Source organism: Apodemus sylvaticus, chromosome 1, assembly GCF_947179515.1.
Source record: "Apodemus sylvaticus chromosome 1, mApoSyl1.1, whole genome shotgun sequence".
NCBI lineage: Eukaryota > Metazoa > Chordata > Mammalia > Rodentia > Muridae > Apodemus > Apodemus sylvaticus.
The window spans coordinates 35649589-35673325 of record NC_067472.1 but is presented as its reverse complement, the minus strand read 5'-3'; the positions used below and the strand labels follow the sequence as shown (position 1 = coordinate 35673325).

Below are 23737 nucleotides of genomic sequence, written 5' to 3'. Positions count from 1 at the left end.
GCGCCTTCCATTTTTTCATTATATCTCTAGTGTTAAGCCTGGAGAGTTTGGAAATTTTAAAGACCTGACATATTTTGAAATAACAAAATGTATAGTAGATTATTGAGTGTGTTCAGACAGACTTGATTCTAAAACCTGAGCTATACATCCAGTGGTGGTGATACATATATTTAATCTAGTACTTGGGGGGCAGAGGCAGGCAGATCTCTGTGAGTTTGAGGCCAACCTGGTCTATGGAGTGAGTTCCAGAATGGCCAGGGCTACATAGAGAAACTCTGTCTCAAAAGCAACAAACAAACAAAACAAACAAACAAAACAAGCTGTGCTACAAAAATGTACTTGTGTGACACTGAGTGATTCTGGAGCCTCACCTTAGAATATGAAGCAACAGAATTTTCCTTCAAAGGGTTGTACGGGGATTGACATCTGCACTGTGCTCTGGTCCTTCTGCCATTCCTGCGCCTAAGCCTTTCAGGTTGCCTGGCATCATCATCTTAATTCACTTCTGATTGGGTGATGCCTCCATTACTTACAGTGGAATAGTGTCCTATGACCCCCACAGCATTAGTGAGACTAGTGATTTCACCAGTGACTGATACTATAGGAATCAAAATGCTCCTGCTTCTTAAACCTCCTCCCTGAAATAAGCCCAGGTAGTTTATTTATCTTGTATCCCAAAGCTTCTGCAGTGGATTAATCTTCAAGGCCTGCTGCAACAGCTGGCTTGGTAATGCATTTTTTATTGGCTATCTTCCCTCCCATATATCACCTCTCCCTACTCCACTCACTGTCCCAACATCTCCCATATAAATTACCTGCACTCAGTCCTTGGTTTAGCCTGTTTCAGGACCAAACTCAGTTGAGATGCTGTGTGCAACCATTACACAGCGACTGTAATTGCCAGTTAGTGGCAGCTTGCATGATAATCAACCAAATAATACTTGATTTCTTCATAAGACACTGTCTGTTCTGTACAGAGCCACCTTAGACCTCTTCATGTTTTGTTGAATGGCTTAGAGCTGCTTCTAATGTAGAATGCTGCCCTTCATCGTCATTCCTGCAGGTGTCTAACAACCACTCAGTTTGCCTTCTAGGGTACAAGTGCCTATTGATCATTTTGAGATGTGGCTAGAGAAATCCAGATGTTCTGTGAGCACGAAGCACAGGGTATCAAAGACCCATTATGAAAACGGAATACAAAGTAGCTCTTTTTTGAAATGCTAGTCTTGTGGGTGTTAAGTAAACTGTTATAAAGTTATCTTTACCTGTTTCTTTGACCTTTTCAATGTACCTACTAGATAGTTTTGAATCATAGAAAAACTGTATTATGGATTAAACTTCTGAATTATATGTTAATTGTTAACTTATTAATACCTTAAGTTTCTATCATGTCGTGTTGCACTAGGAAATTATTAGAGTACTTGAGACTACTCCTCTACTCTCAGTCATTTGCTATAGCCTGTGATATTATTATGTTTTTATTTTAGGTTATATGTCACCACATCCGTCTCCTTTGGGAGCCCCGGAGCACGTCTCCAGCCCTATATCTGGAGGAGGCCCAACCCCACCCCAGATGCCGCCAAGCCAGCCAGGGACACTCATCCCAGGAGATCTGCAGGCCATGAACCAGCCTAACCGAGGTCCCTCGCCTTTCAGTCCTGTACAGTTGCATCAGCTCCGAGCTCAGATTTTAGCTTACAAAATGTTGGCCAGGGGCCAGCCTCTCCCTGAAACCCTGCAGCTTGCAGTCCAGGGAAAACGGACCTTGCCTGGCATGCAGCAGCAACAGCAGCAGCAGCAGCAGCAACAGCAACAGCAGCCCCAGCAGCAACCACAGCAGCCTCAGCAGCAGGCGCAGCCACAGCAGCCACAGCAGCCACAACAGCAGCAGCAGCAGCAGCAACAGCAACAGCCAGCTCTTGTTAGCTACAATAGACCATCTGGTAGGTTAATGCACAACCAAATGAATATCATTCTGGTCCAGCTTGCATAAGCAGCCTTCTGCACACAGAAGCACTGGGTTGGTAGAAGCTGTTGAGATTGGCTAGGATTCTTGGTTCCGGCTATAAAGAGTCCTAGAGCAGTGCTTCTTATCTGCAGACCCTCCTGCAAGCTGGGAACCTTGGGAGAAAGCACAGAAACACTAAGCACATTCTCCTAAGATCCTGTATTCTCTTTTAAGAGGTACAAGGTTGATTGAAAGCCCATCAGTATACTCCAGGTTAGGAGGCCCTTCATCCTCTACATTCAGATATAGAACTCCTTGCTCAAATTGGCCCCCAACCGAGTCTTTCAATATTTGTTGATTTATTTATTTCTTACCCTGTTTGTTGGAATAACATTTATGCATTTGATGAGACCTGTTGTAAAAAAATATATAAATCAAATAAGAAAGCTGAAAATGTGGGAAATTTTAAAAAGAAGCAAGAATCTCTAGGTCAGAGATGTAGAGCCCATAATAGCCCCCTGCAGTTACCACGGCTAAGCTTCAAAGAGGACTTGAGTTTTCTGACAGAGCCACAAGGAGGTGGGGTCACGGATCTCATTCTCACCATTCAGAGGGAAGTTGCTTCCCAATTTCTCAGAGGACTCAACGTCCGTTTCTGGCATGAGAATATAAAGTGGATCTCCCAGGTGTGATTATCCTTCAAATTACAGTCATTCCTTGGTGTGTGAAGCAGATTGCTGCTAGGACCCCAGTGGATAGACACCGAGATCTGTTATGTTCAGGTCCCTTATATGAAATGTGCAGAGGCATTTGCATTTAAACTATGCACATCCTTTCTGTGTATTTTATCATCTGTAGATTGTTTGGGAGAAATACCGACTACAACGTGAACGCCATCAGAATGGTTGATACACCGTCTTTTAAAGAGTAATGACAAGAAAGTCTATACATACTCAGTACGGATGCATTTTTGCCCCTGATTTTTTATCTGTGGCTAGTTGAATTCACCAAGTTGGGACTCACAGATATGGAAACCTGACTATCATTACATTATTGTTGTTGTTGCTGTCGTTGTTGTTATAAAAGGCTTTGCATGACAGAAACATTGGTAACATTTATTCCTAGCAGGGTAACAGATCCACGGGCTCTGTTTCTCAGACTCCTTGGGATAAGGATCCAAAGCTCTGATTGCTGTCCTCCACGTGGCCTTCTGGAGACACAGCTCTTTCATGTTGGTAGAACTCAAGAAAAATACAGGGGCCTTTAAAGTGCTCCTTTATGAAGGTTGCATTTCTAGTATGCTTCTCAAGATAGCTGGGGATGAAAGTGCTTACCCCACAGGCATGAGGGACCATGAGTTCCATCCCTAGAACCTACAGAAAGGTAGAAGGAGAGAAACAACTATAGAACATTGTCTCCTGACCTGCTGGCTGTCCATGCATACCATGGCACACATGACTATTTCCCTAATCAATCATTCATTCATTCAATCAAGGTTTTAAAAGGAACTAGATAAACAGAGGCTATGGTTTAGCTATCAGGGTTTTAGATAACGGAGATCGTAATGTTCTCCAGACACAAGTACCATCCCCTGTGAACGGCTTCCACTCATTTGGGTAAACTGGCAAGCTAATAACCATCGCATTGGTGAATTTGGGATATTTGTCCTAGGTGTAGGAACTCAGGTAAGGAGAAAAGATTCTGATTAGTATATTTGATTTAAATATTTTAATTTTCGAGTTAGTGTTTCTTTTCTGATAGATTTAGTTTTAAAACATAGAGACACCCGGGAGATGAACTCTTGCTGTGGACTTGACATTAGAAATGACTCTAGTGGTCGGCTGGGGAGATGGCTCAGTAGGTAAGAGTGCTTGCTATGCAAGCAGCGTGATCTAAGTTCGAGTCCCTAGAACACACACAAGAGTCAGGTATAGTTGTGTGCACCTGTAATCTGGGCGCTGTGGTAAAGGATTGGGAGGGAGGGAGACAGGAATATTGTTGGTGCTTGCTGGCCACCAATGGAACTGTATCTTCATTTGGAGATCTCAAGGGGATAAGGCAGACACTGATATAGTAGGCCTCAGGACACCCATATTTTTTTTTCTAACCTCCACGCCCCTTCACACACACACATGCACAAGCTTACTTATATACTTCACATATACACACAAAAAGTTAATAATTTTCAATGGGTATCTTAAGCCAGCTGTGGCATATAACTATCTAACCCCAGCACTTGGGAGGAAGATGTAGGAGGGTCAAAAGGTCACTGTTATCTTCAGTTATATTGTGAGTTGGAATCCTAGCTTGGGATTTATGAAATCCTATCATAAAACTGAAGCCCAATACAAAACAAGCAGAAAATTGTGTCTCATAGTTCTGAGGCGGAGACTTCCAACAGTATTAGGATGTCAGCAAATTTATCATGTGGTGAGTCCTTGCTTTCTAGGCACCTGTATTCTACCCTCTCACAATTCTCTCTACCTCCTAATACCATCTACTTGGGGATTTAGATTTCAGCATAGGAATTTGGGGAGATATAAACATTTAGAATACAGAATGTGTTTTTTTTTTCTTTCCTTCTGTGTGTATGTGTGTGTGTGTGCGCGCGCGCACGCGCGCGCGCACAATTTTTAAGACAAGTTCTTTCTTTGAAGCCCCAGCTAGCCTTGAACCTATGGCATTCTGTCTGTCTCTGAGACAGGCATGCACCAACAGTATTGTTTAGCAGTTAACTTTTTAATGAAAAAATATTATTTCATACCCAGATTTTCTGTGTGGCCACAGAGGGAGCCTTTTGAAAGATGGCGGGACTAAATAGTATCATTGGAAAAGACACCCCAAACTCCATGAAGGGGAATGACAAATTGAACTCTAAGTAAAATTGTAAAGCTCTAAAACTAAAGCCCTAGAGAATTTGTCCAAATAGAAGGAAAACTTGTGTGTGTAGCTTAGACGCTGAGGACCTGTTTGCTCACTGGTGCTCTGCCACATCCCTGGCACATGTCCCTGGCACATGTCCCCTCTGCTGCATGGAGGGCATCAGATCCAGACCCTAGCAGCCGTGACTCGAAAGCTCATGTTATTGACTATTTCCCTCCTTGACCCAAATCCTCCAGTCCAGGGAAAGGATCTTCAGAGTGTGAGTGAGTGAGTGAGTGTGTGTGTGTGTGTGTGTGTTTGGTGTGTGTGTGTTGCCTCAGTTCTTCTCTCTTGTGTGTGAAGAGTGGAGATCATAGCTTCCTAGCACAGCTTCTTTTCAGTCTTACTCTGGAAACTCTGTTAACAGAATTCGTCATCTCTGCTTCCCACATCTTAGTGCATGAGTGGCTTTAACAACCTGGTTTTACGCAGAAGCCAGCTGGTTACATCAAGATAGCTGGCACCGAGGCAGAGCGGACGGAACAAAGTGAAGTTCCTAAGAGATAAAATTATGGGATTTTGTCACATGAGCATAATCCACGGTGCGTGAAGCAGGTCTTGGGGTGTCACCCGCCACGCCATAGGCCTCCAAAGGCATTCGCAGCTTTAAAGTGACCTCGGTTGAGCAGGAAAAAAATTCCACAGCATGAAGTAGGATGCTGAACTCCTCATCTGAGAAGCCTTTGCGCCGAAGGATGGGAATGAAGTAGTGAAATTTAAACAGTGAAGTTTATGTTAACTGAGTGCATCCATGTGACTAATACTTCATGTCAACTGAACCTAACTGTGCCTTAATTTTTCGGGGACATTTCCACAAAAGGGGTACCCTTCTTAATTTTCCCACTCTTCTGCCTCATCGCATCACTGTTAGCAGGATTTAATTTTATCACCCACTGCTCATGTCTTTTCTATGTCCCAGCTGCCATGCTTTGTAAGAAATGAAAATTTGGGCAGATCATTGTTTTCTGCCTAAGTAGCCAGGAGGCCATAGGTGAATGAGGAAAGGAAATATCTCTTTCTAAAAGAGTAAGGCGTCCTTCACGAGTGTTGATCCTATAAAACTTTTGCAGAAATCTGACATAGAAGGACAAACAACCTTATTGGATAATGGCATTTTTTATAGACACTTGGAGTAAACCTAAATAATGGAAAGATTTTTTTTTAAAGTCAGTATTAAACTATCCCCCCTCCCCTTTAAAAAAGTGTATTTGCTCATAAATACCCTGGAAAAACATTTTAATACATGCACTTCTCCTAAGGTAGTCAGGTCAGCTCTCTCCCATTCTTCTGTCCCCTTTCCTAGTATATTAAATGAACAAAGAGAATGTGTATACAGCACTGGGTTGGTCTTCCTTCCTCAAACCTACTCCAGAGCTAGAACTCACCGGAAGTGACATTGTTCCTTAGCTGGATGCCCTCATGCACACTGCGCATGTGTGCTGTGCGGGGCTGGGCTGGAGCAGCGGCGGACTCGTTGGCCACTTCTCAAGCAGAGCCTTGTCCTTGTGCATGCGGGCAGTGCTCCAGATGAAGACATATTTCTCTTTTCGCTTTGATTCTCTTTTCCTTTTGGGGACTAAAGCGGAATGAAAATGAGAACTGAAAAAGTTGTGGTTTGGGGAAGGTGAGAGGACAGCTATATAGTGGTAGAAAAAGAAAGTGGGTTTCTTTGTTTTGTTTTCTGTTCATCTTAATAAATGCTTGTGTTGGGGTGTCATCTGAAACTTGGATATGCTCACTTTAATATTCTTTACTTCATTTATTTTTTTTCTAACCTGTAGAAATCACATTTCTCTTTAATGCAGGGTTGGTGATTTGCATAATTACCCTGTGTGCTGAGTGGTATCTGAGTGCTAGAAATGCTGTGCAGGTGAGGGAGGCTGAGGCGCAGGTGTTGTAGTGAGTACGTTGCCCAGTTACTTCCTATCAGATGGGATGGGATTGGGCCACTTTCAGGAGAGCCAGGCAGTACAGATTCTACTTCGCTTCCTAAGATAAGGGCTGAAGTAGATTGCATTTTGAACACTGACCATAAATACTGGAGAGACAAATTAAAAATTCAATCCCTGTTCAGTTTGAAGGTGAGGGGAAAGGCCTTAGGTCGTTAACCACAGGTGTTTGGTGCACAGTGGGTGGTTTTTGTGGCCCTCATCCTGTACTCTCTGTCAGTGTCCTGTAGAACAGGCACTAAGCTGAGGAGATGAGGCTCACATCCTGAGTGTAAGTACAGGAAGCTACATTGAATTTCCCGGTCTCTGTAAATCAATGTATTTATACAGTCAGTCAGAGAGAGGAGAAAACAGACCCACCCAGTAAACCAATCTGGGTTTAGCTAGGAAATAGAATTTTCTCCTAAGTATCCCCTATAGCAGCCTGCAGGGAACGCACAAGGAAGTCCACTGACCCAAGGAGCATCTGCACTGGGTTGTGTGACACTGCAGACATGCTTTGAAATTTGGCCCAGAAAATAGCTCCCCAGGTCGCCAGCTCATAGGGTACCCAAATTCCAGAAGTGCTTTCTAAAAGGGTTTTCTGTTGGGTGGCATACAGTGATTAAGTTAGATTTGTTTTTCTCTCCATCCTTGATCAATAAAGATGAAAAATTGAGGAAAAGCCTCAAGATCACTTAATCTGAGAGGTATAGTCTCCATTCTACCAATGATGGGGCAGACACAGGACTTGGTAACTTGGTCAGCTTTACATAGACAGTGGGGTAATAGAGCTAAGGAAATAGCTCTATTTTCTTTCTGTTTGGGGGGCAGTAGGTAATCTTATGTTACTTTTTTCTTAAGAGTTATTTTGCAAAAGAAAAAAAAGAGTTATTTTGCTTTCTGTGCCTGAATGTTTGGCCTGCATGTATGTATGTTCATCTTGTTTGGGCCTGGTGCCTGGGGAGGTCAGAAAAGGCATCAGATCCCCTGGAACTGGAGTTACAGATGGCTCTGAGATACTGTGTGGGTACTGGGAATTGAACCTAGGTCCTGTGCAAGAACAAGCGCTCTCCAGCGCCTAGGAATGCTGCTAAGTTAAACACTGTAATACGTAAATCTATGGTTAGGTTTCTGTTTCTCAATATGAAGGATGAATCCACCAGATTTCAATGTACTAGGATAAGGCTAATCAGGCATATCAGCCTTATCATGGAGATAACCCCCCCCCCCCAAAAAAAGAATTGACCAGTGGATAATATCTTTTCTTCATTAAATCCTGCTTTTGTATTTCTGGTAGTCTGGCTATGAAGTGGGTTGGTGGTAGTGGTAAGGACTGCAACCAGTGAATGTGTACCCAGTGCTGGACTCATGGGATGTTTTTATCTTTTGATCTTAGAAAAAGAGGGAAAATACTTTGAGAGTGAAATTTATGGTCATCATTGTGATACTATTTTACCAATAACTACCAGATTTTCTTTTCCGGAAAAAGTGTACTTTGAGAATCTGAAACTAGAGGAAGCTCATCATTTAGTATGCTAAGACCATGGCTCCTAATATATTCAGTTCTACTTGCTCAGTGGGTAGGAGCTCCTGCCACCAAGTCTGAAGACTGAGTTTGGTTCCCAGAATCCACACAGTGGAAGGAGGGAACTGACTCCTGCAGGATGGCTTCTGATGTTCATACATGCACTTTGGATGCATGCTCCCCCAGTAAATAAATCTAATTCAAAATAAAAAATATAAAAAATGCTAGAAATATGTATTGTCTGTCATTTGACTAGTCATATATAAGGCAATGCAAAGGAAAACACATTCCTTAAAGACCTCTCGGGAAATGTAGTCTAAGGCCTGCCCTATATAACCACGTGCCAGTGCTTAAGAAATCTGGGCTTTCTTAATTTAAGAATTGCTTTCTTAAATATGGATGAAAAAAGTTCTAAATAAAACACTTAATGAAGATCTATGTATTTTGTAAAAGAGCTCCCATTCAGAAAACAAATATTAAAGAATTTAGTTGAAATAACAACTTTACATGATGATAAATCCTTGACATAAAAATAAAGAGCTATCTATTTCACCCCAGAACTTTTAAAAACCAACTCCCAAGAATACCAGGACTATAAATTAGCTTAAGAAAAAACTTTAGCAGAGGAGTGGTGCCACACGCCTTTAAACCCAGCACTCAGGAAGCAGTACAGAACCTGGTTCCTAGACAGCCCAGGGAATACACAGAAATCATGGAGGAGGGGCGGGGCACAAAGGAAAAATCTTATCCAGGTCTATATTGTTTGAGAAATTTTTGGAAGAGAAAGAAAAATAGCCCGAGGCAGCTGTTGAGAGAAGTACCTGTACACACACACACACACACACACACACACACACACACTGAAGCTTCCCCAAGCCCTTTGTACTAATCCCTCACATTCCTTGTGTCACCATGTTTGCCTATGGCTTTCTCTGGATTGTCATTGAAGTCCTCAAAGTGACATTTGTCAGAAGTTGAAGAAATGTGTTCCATTTTCCATGATTCCTGCCTTTGTATGGTTAATTATTGTGCCTCTCTGAAGTTTTGGACTATGATTTTTTGTGTGTGTGTGTGTGTGCTTAATGGCTTTATATTTTTTTTCTCCTAAGAAAGGATATAAGAAATACTTGGATGAATTCTTCTTGTGGTTTATGCATCTGCTGACTGAGTCTTAGTGGGTTTTTTTTTTTTTTAAATGTATTAATGCATCTGGTACCTTCACTAATTGTATTCAGTTTTAAGGAAACGGAGAACTCACCTGGGGGAGAGTTGAAGCCCTCCTTATTTTAGACTTGTTTCTGGCAGTTAATTGAAATTCCCAAAGCTTAATGCAGAAAAAAAAATGGCTGAAACCGAATTCAGCAATACTTAAAGATTTGTTTTGTTGCTTAGGGACAGGGTCTCCTGTAGTCCAGGTTGACCACAAGCCTTGTCTCTTCTTCTGAAGGGCTGGAGTTACAGGTCTAGGCCATGGTGCTAAGCTTCAGAGGCAGACTGAAGATTTCTTGCCATCATCTGATAATAAGAAAAAAGGCTTTCTTGAATCTTAATATTTGCTAATTTGTGTTAGGTGAAAACAAGCATATTTTACCCCTAATGTTGAGTAGTTTTAGAAATACTTTAATAATGTAATTAAAATAAGATTTACTTCCTGGGATTCACTATAACTAAGCCTGAAATAAGCTTGCAGAATAGATAAGAAGTTTGAGTCTCTTTAGTTCCCAGTAGACCAGTTAGCTCTTTTAGCCCTAGGCACTGGATCCCAGCTTCAGCTGTTGGGACAGAAGCCTGTTTTGCAGGAACTTATCAGCAGTTTGCGAAGTGAGACCTTGGGGCCACACCCATTGCATCTGATTATTGTAGGATTTTTTTCATTTTTTGAAGTTTGAATCCACTTGTGATTCTTTTTTGTTTTGTTTTTTGTTGTTGTTTTTTGTTTTTTTTTGGGGGGGGGGTGTTGTTTTTCAAGACAGGGTTTCTCCGCGTAGCCCTGGCTCTCCTGGAACTCACTTTGTAGACCAGGCTGGCCTTGAACTCAGAAATCTGCCTGCCTCTGCCTCGCAAGTGCTGGGTCCACCTGTGATTCTTTAACAACTACAACAACAACAAAAACAACAACAATAACTCCACTGCTGAATGTGGTGTTAAAAACCTGCTTGTCATTTCCTTGATTTATTACAACTAGGAGTCATTTTTTATTTTTTATTTTATTTTTATTTTTGGATATGTTTGACAAAATTCGCTAGTACGTGCCGTTTCCCTGTGGAATACATGCCAGGCCACTTTTCCTCTTTCACCATTGCCCTTCATTTCTTTCCTTCCTTTGTGCCCTCTATTAGTCAGCTCTTGACTATAAGACCCTGGTGGTGGTTGCTGGTGGATGAGAGATAGGCATGGTCAGCTGGGGTCCTTCCCTCTGTCCTGTCCTACTTAAGTCCCTCTTGTCTTACAGGCCCCGGGCAGGAGCTGCTGCTGAGTGGTCAGAGCACCCCACAGAAGCTGTCAGCACCCACACCCAGCGGCCGACCTTCACCTGCACCCCCAGCCGCCACCCAGACCACGGCCACAGCAATGCCTGGGCCCTCTGCGCAGCAGCCCGGCCCAGGGCAGCCTTCTCCAGTCCTGCAGCTGCAACAGAAACAGAGCCGCATCAGCCCGATCCAGAAACCACAAGGCCTGGACCCCGTGGAGATCCTGCAGGAACGAGAGTACAGGTACTGGCCAGGCCATTCCCAGGGCCAGGGGCTGACATGCCTCATGAGGCAATGTCCTCATGGAGACACTGGGAGGGTTAAAGAGAGGGCAGAGAGGGCTGTGATCATGTGTGATTCAGAACAGTTGTAGAGAAAGTTCACATGCTGTTGGATCGGTCCTTATGTATTGCTGAGTAGACAGACTGACTTTTTACTCAATTGGTCAGAAACCTTTATCCACCAGGCCTTGTCTACTTGCTAGGTGCTTGGAATACAAAGATCAAAAGCCCAGCCCAGAGTTCCTGAATCTCTGGGTGTGTCACCTCACACTAGGATTATGAGCTTGTCTGGCTGTGTTCTGGAGCAACTGATGACTTAGATAATCATGTTGAGTATGTTGTCTGGGTCCATCCTTCAGAATTCTGGCCCAGAGCTTGGTACTGAAAAATTCTGTGTTTTAATTCACTCAAGTTTTAGTCTAGTGCTTGGCCCAGGTTTAGGGATAAGCCTTAGGTATCTGTTTTCAAATGGGATCCTTAGTTAAACTCTTAATCCAGGCACTAGTCACCTGATTTGACACAGTTGTATCTAAATTAGGCATTGGCAAACTTTTCCTGTAAAGGACCAGATGGAAAACATCTAATGTTTTACAGGGCCATATGTCTTAGACACAGATAGTCAGCTCTGCCCTTTTTGTGGGAAAACACCAATAGACCGTGGTTGTCTTGGCTTTGTTCCAATAAAACTTTATTTAGAAAAGCAACTGAGGACAAGATTTGGCCCATGCGTGTTGCTTAGCAGACCCTTCAAGTCAATGGTTAACAATCATGAAAAACTGAGTGCAGTAAGAGTTAAGATGAGATGGAAATAAGGTTTTGATTTCTGTGGCCTGCCTGGAAGTATGCTCTGTCTTGGGCAGGATACATCACTTTTTGGTGGCATATATGTTAAAAATATTATAGTCTTTTCTCATAGAGCTGGGAAAGGTAATGTGTTCTGTAAACTCTCCGTAATATTAGGGCCAATCATGTTCCCAGTGTTACTTGAATTGGAAAGTAGATGGGAAACATTACAGAGAATGTTAGCCAGGAAGCAGTGTTTGGGTTCCCTTTAAAAGTGTTATTGTAATCTTTATTAAAAGGCATGTAGCTTGTTATGAACTAAATAAAATATAACTGGTTTGTGGAGCTGTTTTGGAGACACCCCAGCAACCAGGTATTAGATGTGGGTCACCTTTTGGCATGGACACATGACTCCATCTTCTCGTTTCTGTCAGTAGTCATCATTGGAACATTTCTTCTGTCATTCCCAGCTCGTCATGTGCCCTGGGCATCAGGGCCAGGTACTCAGCATCAGTGACAGGCACAGTCATTTAGATAAAAACTAGTATATCATAAAGCCAAACATGAGGATACCCAGGGCAGAAAAGCTTCTCTGTGTTGTTGAATAAAAGAAGTCATAAGTAGTTGTTTAGGGGTGGTGGTGGTGATGGTCAGTTATAAGAAAGAGCAGAATTATGCAGTTATCCTGAAATTCTAACTTGCCTAAAATCTACCATGTTTTAGCCCTGCTCAGAAGGTGCAAAATGCCCGAAGCTTTGTTAGCTCATGCAGTCTACCCTCAGAGGATGTGCTCTGTACTTATACATTTTATGTAACACTGGCCTTTTCTCTCTTTCTCAGCCTCATGTATGTGTGTATATGTGTATTTGTGTATATGTGTGGGTGCATGCATGCATGTGTACGTGTATTAGGATAAACTGCTTTGTGGACTTCTAAACTTGTTTTGTCACTGTTGCCAGGATTTTAATGACAGGACTCTCCTATAGGCTCATTTTAATGCCATTTTAAAAAGTATGAGTTTGAATGGATTGTCTTGCAAAGTATTAAATAGTACTATTCAGAATATTTCAATGTATAAAAGTTTGTGACCTCTATGATCTTCCTAATTAAATTTTTATTGTATCTATTCACTTATTTATTGTTGTTTGTTTGTTTGTTAGTTATGGCACATCTGGGCTGCTTCACAAGTGTGGAAGTCAGACAACAACCTGTGGGAGTTGTTGGTTTGGTTTCTTGGTTTTGTTTTGTTTTGCTTTTTTCCTTCCATTATGTGGTTTCTGGAGATTGAGCTCAGGGTTGTGAATTTGGTAGCAAGTGCCTTTGCCCACACAGCCGTTCCAATAACCCCATTCTCCTATTTTAATAAGAATGATATCTACTAGTATCCTTTAAACTGTGATGTCTGGTGATGCATGCCTATAATCTCAGCCTATGGAAGTCTCTGGCATGAAAGTCATGAACTCAGGGCGAGTCTAGGGCACACAGTAAGACCCTGTCTCAAAAAACAAAACAACGCTAAATTAAGTACCTATCAGAATGTAGCTGAAGAGTCATCTTTCATATTATTATTATTTGACAAATGTGTCCACATAAAGCTGAACGTGTATGGTTTGGGGGTTGCCAAAAAACCTGATGGGACCTTTGGCCTGAATCTCCCCATGGCCATCTGGGAAAGAGTGAACTTGCGCTGGCAGCATTTCAGGGGCATGCCTTATCTTGTTTAGTCATGGAACAATAGCTGACTTCTGCCTGTATAAAGACACATTGTTCAACCGCAGAGATTAAGTTTATCTTCGAAGGGGTTACATTAAAGTCTCTTACATACTCATAAAAGGCAGTTATGAGAATCTTTCTCTCCTGTTCCCTTTGATGGGATAGCTCACCAGACTTGTGCCCAATCCCTAGACTCTGCCTGGCCTCTGCACCCCTGGCTAAGGATTTGAGTAATGTCCTAACAGTTCTCTTTTGGGATTTCATAGGCTCTGACAAAGCAAAATATCATGCAACAGAAACCCCACAACAGATGTTCATTTCATTGGCTACAGTTCTTGTCTGCAAAAATTGGAAGGAAATTATTAGGAAGTTACATTTCTTTAAGCCAGTTAGCTGCTCTTCCTGGTTTGCCATAAACTCAGAATCCTTTTTTTTTTTTTTTCCCACAGTGGTTGTAGCTTAAGTGAATTTATGCCTGTGTACACTCTGCTTGGCCTCAGATCTTGAAAACATTTATCTCCCCTTTGTTTTTGGGGTCATTTCCTTTTGACTCTCTTATCATTTTTAATGGAAATTCATTTTTCTTTCTTTGTTGTCAGACTGTTTTGCCTGCTGCACTAGCCCCCTACACCCCATCTTTGGGAGCCAGTTCTTGACTCTTACTTCCTTAGTAATAGCCAGCTTCATTTCCTACCATATTCAATCAGAGTACTTCAGGAGCTTATACACTGACAATGTAAACAAGGTCTGTGTTGGCACAGAGGATGCAGGTCACACCTAGAAGGGTTTATTCGAGGAAGGCAGTTTTGAATTACATGATTCAGGCCTCTAGTCTCAAAACAGAATTGAGTATGGAAATGGGTTAGGAGATATGCGCGTGCACATGTGTGTGCATGTGTCTGTGTGTGTGTGTGTGTGTGTGTCTGTGTGTGTGTGTGTTTCCTTGGCTTCCCCTCATTGCCATCACAGCCCTGGAAACTCCTTTCCAGGAATCACCAATAGCCTCTGTGCCTGAGAAGTCACACCTATTCCCCTTTCTCTCACCCTTGCTCTGTGAAGTGTCAGCTCCTTGAAGGGACAAAATGTACCAGTGTCATTTTCTGTTCAAATAACTCTCCTACAGGAATCATAAACTTCTCCCCTGGACCTGAACAAATATCTGTTGCCTTTAATGGGACTCCTTTCCTTGGCTGAACAGTAACTCCTCTTGATTTACTCTTCAGTGTGTATGAAAAACCAGAGTGACCTAATTCTGCTTCAATTTTCTGTGCTCGTGAAGACACTAAATGAACCTCCTGCCGTCAGGCAGGATTACATCTTGCTGTTGTTTTGGGAAGTTTAGAATTCTGACTCTCTTTATCAGACTTCCTGCTGAATCCCATTGATGGGGAGATGAAATTGTCCAGGAGAGAGCATTATTTAAAATGAAGATTTCCATTAAGCACAACAGCACAGATAGGACTTGACTGTCACCCCTCCCCTACCTGGCCCTACCCTCAAAACATTGCCACCCACCCCGAGTGCCTTGTGTGCCACAATGATTGCATGTCATTTTGCTGTAAAATCTCCCCCTCTTTTCTTGAGTTTGTACCTTGTACTTCATGCCTTGCTTTTATTAGAGATAGATAGATAGATAGATAGATAGATAGATAGATAGATAGATAGATAGATAAACAGATTGATTGATTATTAAATTATATTGGGAACTCTTGAGATGTACTAACAAGTCACTTCTCCTTTGGAGACACAGCCCGACAGGAAGCCATGTACCCTTAGCTCCTACCTGTTGCCGTACCCCAGGCACCCACACTCTATTACCGAAAGCTCCCACTCCTGGCCTCATCATGTCCCTCCCTTCCCTCCAACTTCCCACCCAGTTCAGTTAGGTTGGCACAGTCACCCCAGGTGTTCTGTGGTCACATTCTATCCTTTGGAAGATGGAGGCAGAAGCCACCATTCCTTGAGTTTAACGCCTGACCCACTGTGCCATCCCAAACCAGAATACACAGGGGAAGTTTAAGTTCTAGGATACTCAAGTAAGGAAAAACCATCCAGAGTCTAGAATCAAGGAGATAATGAAATGCATTGGTGGGTGGCACCATCTTCCATCACTCCAACAGCTAACTCCCTTTACTGTGGTCTTAATAATAAGACCGTAAAGCAAAGGGATTTTAAAGGTTAAAAACTTGTTTTAGTTTTACTTCTATTCCCCTTGAAATGTTTTAATTTTTCTTCATATATTCAATATTTAGATGTAGCTTCTTTTGCCTGTTTGGACACCTGGGGGTACATAGATAGATGGGGAAAACCATTTGGATAACAATAATCTGTATAATGTAGGTTTGGGTTTTGGATTCCTCCATGTCTGGCTCTGTGATGTCAACAAGTCTCTTCAGTTTTCTCATGAGTAGTACGGGGCCTACTGCAGCATTTATTTACATGTGTGTGTGTACTTGTGTGTGTGTGTTTCTATGTGTGTATGCTGGGAATTAAAAGTTGCTCATTAAATGCACCTAGTGCCAGGAGTATTTACTCCTTACCATTACCACTTAACTCATTACCACTTTTATTAACATCTCTTTCTTTTCAATCCTAGTCTCAGTTTTATCCCAAACCCAGGGGGAGGGGCTTATTCTAAAACTAGATTTCAGTGGTGTGTATTTTTAAAAGAAAGGCTTGAAACCAGTTTATGTGTGCCCGAGCCATAGCAGCCAGAGGCTGAAGAGAGATGCCTTGTATTCTGTAATCTGCCTTCATTAGGAGGAAGTACTTGCAATTATATTTTTGATGGTGTCTAAAATGGGAGCCTCCTCAGCATCCTTTTCAGGAAATGCTCTTCACTGCTGCCCCTAATTTCTGCAGATGCCCAGCTTGTCTTCTTTTTCTCAAACAAGTAAGGCACAGAGGAAGTGGTTGTGGTTGGCAGGGCTCTCGGAATATCTCAGCTGGCTGACTTCTGTGGCCTCAGCTCCTAAAACTGTGCCTGCCACCCCCCTTTCACTACTGGAGTCACTGTTGTCTCAGCACAGAAGGAAGAACTGTGGCCTCAGCTTTGTTCAAAGGCAGGCTGGGAGTTGGGAAACTAGCCAGACTGCCTCTGCATTCTCTCTGTGTTGAGAGCAGGCAGGGACTTCTGATCCCCCTCCCCCCCATCGCTCTCCCCATCCCTCCCCTCATCCCCCCCCCCACAGTGTTCTATGAAGTCCTTTTCCTTGTCTTAGAAGCTACAGAGACATTCATGGTGTATTAGGTAGTATGAAGCATCTATCTTCAGGAATTCAAAAGGGGCCTTCTCTTGATTAGCTTTTGAAAACCCCATTGGGGCTCCATTGAGATAGCTGGGCAGGTAACATCATCCATTGTCTTTAATCTCGAAATGTATGTGAGAACTGACCTTTATAAGCTGTCTTTTTTTTGTCCATACATGCACCATGGTGTGTATATCCCCTTCTCCAATAAATAAATTGCAAACATTTTTTTTCTTTAAAAAAAAAAAAAGAAAGAAAAAAGAAAACCTAGTTGAGTGTCAGTTTGTGGAATATAATTTACCATGGACCCAAACCCAAAACGTTGCTGATCATAGAGGACGAAATCATAATGTAGATCTCCTCCCGCCCCGCCCCCCTTTCTTATTTCCTTCTAGACTTCAGGCTCGCATAGCTCATAGGATACAAGAACTGGAAAGTCTGCCTGGCTCCTTGCCACCAGATTTACGCACCAAAGCAACTGTGGAACTGAAAGCGCTTCGCTTGCTCAACTTCCAACGTCAGGTAATATACCTTTCCCCCCAGTGACCCCATGATGTGATTGTTCCTAAGGTGTGGCCTGTGGGCTTCCTCGAGTCTACCTGCTATTGTTACAAAGCTACTTAGTGAGCTAGCATGTCTTCAGACTGACAGCTCATGGCCAAGAGCAATGAGTTTGAACTGCTTATTGTCCTTTTCCCCTTATGTGTGTACTGTAATGTTCAAAGTCAGTTATCTAACTCTGGTACTGTGGATGAAAACCATGACAAGGATTGTGGAGATCTGTGTCTTGTCTTCAGAACTCCAAGGAAAACCACAGAGGTGGTAGACTGTGTTCCTGGTAAACCCAAATGCACAAAGGTAGCCATGACTCCAGAAACTGAAAAATACGATAGTCAGTCTTGCATCACTAGCTCAGGTTTATAGAAACAAACAAACAACACCTGCCCACCATGTCTTTACCTTAATTATTCAACAAAACGTAACTTGGGGGCACTTGGCCACATCAGAGTCACAGGTTGACTAATAACGAGTCACTGTCTCCCAGAACTCACTATTGAGATCTGGCGTAATGATCTACTTTCTGATTTCTAAATTAGTAGGCGCGTAATGGAATGAAGTAGAGCTAATTTTCCCTTGGCTGAGTTTTGTCAAAGTGTGCTGGTCCCTCATCCACAGATTGCTTGTCTGAGCCCAGAAGGACAAGGAGCTTCTCTTCTGTCAGATGGGTTGTCCTAAAGTGTGGGACGTGCAGAACTAACTGATAATGAGTAAGCACAGTATGGAAGTATTGAATTCAGTCTGTTGGGGAATCTGACTGAAATCACAAAGCCACATCTTTTGCTGTCATCTCGGAGTTCACATTTGACTTCCTGGGCGTCATGTGATGGAAGGGCATCTGGTGTCTGGGGGCTACCTGACTATGTTTTTGAGAGAGTAGAAATCATTTAAAACAAAGGAGGAAAAGAAAAAGTCTCCAGGTTTCCATTGCATCTTAATTAGAGGACACTGTTTTCAGAGAAGTGAATAAAATTTTGGACACAGGTTTAGGAAATGAATATTAGTGGCATATGTTCTCAAGTTTTGAGACATGAGTCTCTCTCCAAATCCTGCTGGTTCTTAGCTTTTGTTTGATATTATCTCTTTATCTACAAAGGTTCTGGAAAATCTGTTATCTACAAAGTTTCCTGGCTAGATGTGACTGATACTAATTTCAGGTTCAATTGAAAGATCATTATAATGTGGACCCCCCCCCCCCCAAGTCTCCACTGCCTACCAGCATGTAATGTGTACTTGGTTACACTGTTATATGATTACAATCTAAAACAAGTCCATGGCACAATATAAAATTTCAATACTAAAGAATATCTTTTCTGGAGAGGAAGAAAACCCAGACGGGTACTTTTATTATTTATTTGAAACTGTGAATTTACATTGTTGGAGTTACTGTTGCTACTTGGAACATGAATGGACAGAAACTCTATTGTTCTTCTTGTAGATCAGCAAGAGAATTATAATATGACAGTTAAAAGATTAAAAGACTTGTTGACTAAGCAATGTCATTACAATAATTAAAGGGAGTGAATAACTTTATTTCAAACCTAGCATAGCATCCTTATATATTTTTTTACTGTTACAATAGTATAATTGTTTTTATATGAATTATGTGGGAAGAAGATTTAGACCACCCTTAAAATTACCATGTAAAATTGCTACAATTTCCAGTTCTTGATTTTGTAATTGACCAACTGCAATTGGATTGAGAAACTTGCATCGAATCCTCTTTCTGTCCCACTGAGTTGAAACTCTAGGAGCTCAGGGCTCAGGGCCTGGCTTGTGTTTTGGGGGTTTCTCTAACCACCACTCTCCTCCTGGTAGCTGAGACAGGAGGTGGTGGCCTGCATGCGAAGGGACACCACCCTGGAGACAGCCCTCAACTCCAAAGCATACAAGCGGAGCAAGCGCCAGACCCTGCGAGAGGCGCGTATGACAGAGAAACTGGAGAAGCAGCAGAAGATAGAGCAAGAGAGGAAACGCCGGCAGAAGCACCAGGTCCTTAGACCTTTGCATGTTCTTCAGGGTCAGAGGTTGCCTGTGGGGTCTGTGGTCAGGGTCAGGATGTTTGCAAAGTTGGCACAGGGGAGAGGGGATGGGGTGGGTAGATCATAGAACAGAAAGGTAACTTGGAGTTTATATAATATAGATGTAGCCTGCTTTGCTTTTAGTTGCTGGGGAAAACAATGACAAAACAACCTGGGGAGGAAAGGATCATAGTGCATCTTTGGGGGAAGCCATGGCGGGAACAGAAGCAGAGACCACCGAAGAACCCTGCTTACTGACTTGCTGGCTTTCTCTCAAACTTGCTCATTTGCTCTCTTACAAAAACCAGGACCACTTGCCCAGGGTGACCCCACCCACAATGAGTTGGGTCCTCCCACGTCCATCAAGAAAATGCCCCCCACACGTTCACTGGCAAGAGTTCCTTAACAGAGGTTCCCTTCTCAGCAGATGACTCTAGTTAGTGTCATATTAGGTCACTACAGACAGAGTGACCTGCCTACAGACTGTAGTAAAATAAGGCTGAGGACCCAGCTTTCTTGAAACCCAACCAGTTCTGGTCAGTGGAAGCTGCTCTAACACAATACCAGACTGGGTAGTTCATCAACAATAGCAGTTTGTTTCTCCAGAGATCTGGAGACTGGAAGGCCACGTCTGCATAGCAGCATGGTCACCTTGGGGTGATGCCTCCTTCTAGGCTGCAGGTGGCCTACTTCTTGTGTTCCCACAAAACAGGAGACAGAAAGAAGAAAACCCTGTGGGTACTCTTTCTAAGGGCTTCCGTCTATTTCCTGATCACATTATGTGAGGGGCATCAGTTTATGAACTGGGGTAATGTTTCTCAACCCCTGTGGGGGGTCAAATGACCCTTTTACAGAGCTCACCTAAAACCATCAGAAAACACAGATATTTACATTACAGTTCATAACAGCAGCAAAATTACAGTTATGAAGCAGCAACGCAAATAACTGTATGGTTAGGGACATGAGGAGCTTTATGAAAGGGTCACAGCATTAGGAAGGTTGGCAACTGCTAAACTAGGGTCATCTTTAGCCCAGGACAGATATGATACCCAGAATTCTGTGGGAAGCTAATGACTAAGTTGGCCAGGAGTGAGTCTCCTAGAGCAAAATTCTGGGGAGAGATAATTTGGAAAAGGAAACAATGTCAGAAAGGAATTTTTGGTGTTTTGCTTGAATATATGATTTTATGCCACATACATGCCTTATGCCCCCAGAGGCCACAATAAGCCTGGATAGGCCTGGAACTGGAGTTACAGATGGTTTTGATCAAGAGTGTTGGTGCTGGGAATCAAGCCTGGGCCTTGCATAAGATGAAGAGGTGCCCGGACGTGCTGAGCCATCTTTTCAGTCCCCGGCAGGAAGTTATTTTTACACAGTGTTCTGTACTCTTTGAAGGGCTCAGTTGGAAGAGTCACAGGGGGCAGATATTCAAAAGCATTCCTTTCTAGGACATTAAAAATATTTGATGTAGGATTTGATTTTGTCTCATGATTGTTTTATTGTGCTTAATTTAGTGCCTTAGTTTCCTTTTGAGAAAAAAAAATACAGATTTTAGTGTAAGTAGGGTATGCATTTTCCCTCCTTGTGAAAAGTGAATTTGGATTACATGTGGTGGTTTCAGCTTTGTATAAACTTATTTTGCATCACAGTTCTAAATTTAAGTCAGAGCCGAAGAAATATGGTTTTCACTGGAAATGCCCAGAACCCTCATGTTTATTTCAGGGTGACAGAAGAATGTATTGTAAATTTTTTTCATAGATGTTTTTGTAGGTCATCCTTTGTCCTTGCTCTTTCCGGGTCAGATGACCACACCCTTGTGGTGAAGGCAGCACCTCTTCCCTAGGGTTACACTATACAACTGAGGGAAGTGATTCTTCCCCCTAGCCTAGAGCCTAAGTCAGCCTCTGCTTTTCCCAATTTTGTCCATCCATGCCTGTCAGGGAGTGAAGGCAGCCACTGTTGTCTAGGCTTACAGTCAGCCCGCAGCCCACAACCTATACTGCAGAGTGCCTAGGCAGAGCCCTCATCATCAACAGATTGTGGTCATTGAATGATGTAAAGCTACACTGCATCATCATCATCATCATCATCATCATCATCATCATCATCACATGCTCGGGCCTGTGGATACATCATGGGGGAGCGCCCCCAAAGCATCCCTTTCTCTCTCTTGTGTGTATCCTTTAGGAATACCTGAACAGCATTTTGCAGCATGCAAAAGATTTTAAGGAATATCACCGGTCTGTGGCTGGGAAGATCCAGAAGCTGTCCAAAGCAGTGGCGACTTGGCACGCTAACACCGAAAGGGAGCAGAAGAAGGAGACGGAGCGGATTGAGAAGGAGAGAATGCGGAGGCTGATGGTAAGGGGCCCCGTGTGAGACTGGGAAGATGCCCTGGTTGCATCTTTCTGCGTTGAGAATGGAACACAAGGCAAGCTGCTTGTGATAAACATACAAATGTATATACACATATATACACATATATATGTATATTAACACATATATACGTATATTAATACATACATATATATGTATATTAACACATACATATATATGTATATTAACACATACATATATATGTATTCACACATGTATACACACACACACACACACACATATATATATCATCATACACACACACACACACATCCACAGGTGTCTGAGCCTCTGGAGGGATGAGTGGGAACTTTTTGTCTTTTCTGTACAGCATATCTAATGAGCCATGGTTGCCCATAAGCATACAAGTTTTGTACCCTAGGCTACCATTCTCATTCACTTGCAGAACCTCTCTAGGAAAGGTCCGTGCTGTGGCTTGCAGGAGTTTGATGACCACATCTGGAAGAGTAGCACACACAGTTCTTTGAGCATATGTTCAGAGATGAGTGGCTAACATTTTCTTTGAATGTCTAAATCACAAGGTCAGCTCTTTGAATCCAAGATTCATACTCATTCTCTCCCCTCCCCCAAGTTGACATTCATAATTTTACTAATTACATAAATTTACTAAGTTATTCTTGAACGTTAAACTGACTTTTAGGTTGGTTTGAAAGGGTTTTTTGGGTGCCCACTCTGTGATCCCAAGACTTGTTTGGTACTGTTACTTTCACCCAGTTAGTTTTTAGTGGATATATAGATGCAGAACAAGTGGGTTAATATCATTGGCCTGAGTGTTGGGTTTTATTGGCCATTCGTTTCTGGAATTGGACAAAGCAAACCATGAAATTTAGAAAAACACATCTGTAAAGGTGACAAGGGACCCAAAGCTCTGTGTGAGACAGAATTTCTGAGTGGGTAAGAATAAACCTCACTCATAAATACAGTTCTAGAAATCCTAAAGACATTCCCTTTCTTGTCAGGACCCTAGATGATGTTTTATTTCATTAATTTGGGGGTTCCAGACAATAAACACCATTTGAGGTATTCCAAAATCTCACTATTTCTTATCGTTTTCCCCATCTCTGATTTGGAGAATACTGTCAAATCCTCACCCTAGTGAGGGAGACTCTTGTGCAGGAAACTGGAGCAGTCAACAGGCAAATTTGTCTCATTCAACTGAAGGAAAACTGTATTAGAACTCCAGCAACAGATTGGTTTGACACTAATGATTAGGCATTTGCAAATCATTAATTTTTGCAATTAAATGATGGAATATACAGATAATAGAGAAACTGAAGTTTTTATCACTCTTTCTTCAAGTGAGATCAACCATAGCCAAAAGCAATTAGAGTTATAATAGCATCTGAGTTCACGCTTATTCATGGTGCAGACAGCAGCTACGCTGAGTGATGAGGCGCTGTCACTCCAGCACGTGCTGGACTGACACCCACAGCTGAGTCTCCAAGCTTTTCTGGGATAGCGCTACCTCTTAGAGACTGTCATGTGTTCTACTTTTATTCAGGCATCCTAGAAAAAAAATTGGGGGGATGTTCTTTCATTGAGACATGTTCTGGCTCAGAAGACATCAAATGTTGTTTATTTGTTTGTTTTTTTCATTTGATCTCATGCTGTTGCTTAATGGGAGGTTGAGGTGGAAATAATGGGCCTTGTTTTATTACTCAAGTGTTCCAGATTTCAGGAGCTAACTGACTGTCATCTCCAGTCATGCTGGCTTGTGACTCAGTGCACCAATTTTTTTTTTTGCATTAATTCTGAACAATTCAAGAAGCATAGAAGATGGAAGAGTGGACCCAAAGTGCTTAGTTATATTATACACACAGGGGGCTTAGTCATATCACACACACAGTGGGACTCAGTCATATCACACAGTGGGACTCAATCATATCTCTCTCTCTCTCTCTCTCTCTCTCTCTCTCTCACACACACACACACACACACA

General features: G+C 42.4%; 1 protein-coding gene across 9 annotated transcripts in view; it reads left to right on the top strand.

Moving 5' to 3' along the window:
• Smarca2 (SWI/SNF related, matrix associated, actin dependent regulator of chromatin, subfamily a, member 2) overlaps nucleotides 1-23737 on the top strand; it is a 167537-nt gene that overhangs the window by 23511 nt on the left and 120289 nt on the right. For all 9 annotated transcript variants that reach the window (XM_052187895.1, XM_052187861.1, XM_052187874.1 and 6 more), the window contains exons 4-8: nucleotides 1488-1943; nucleotides 10779-11040; nucleotides 17218-17344; nucleotides 19199-19372; nucleotides 21589-21762. In XM_052187895.1, coding sequence (XP_052043855.1) covers nucleotides 1488-1943; nucleotides 10779-11040; nucleotides 17218-17344; nucleotides 19199-19372; nucleotides 21589-21762 — 1193 coding nt within the window. The remainder of the gene's footprint in view (nucleotides 1-1487; nucleotides 1944-10778; nucleotides 11041-17217; nucleotides 17345-19198; nucleotides 19373-21588; nucleotides 21763-23737) is intronic.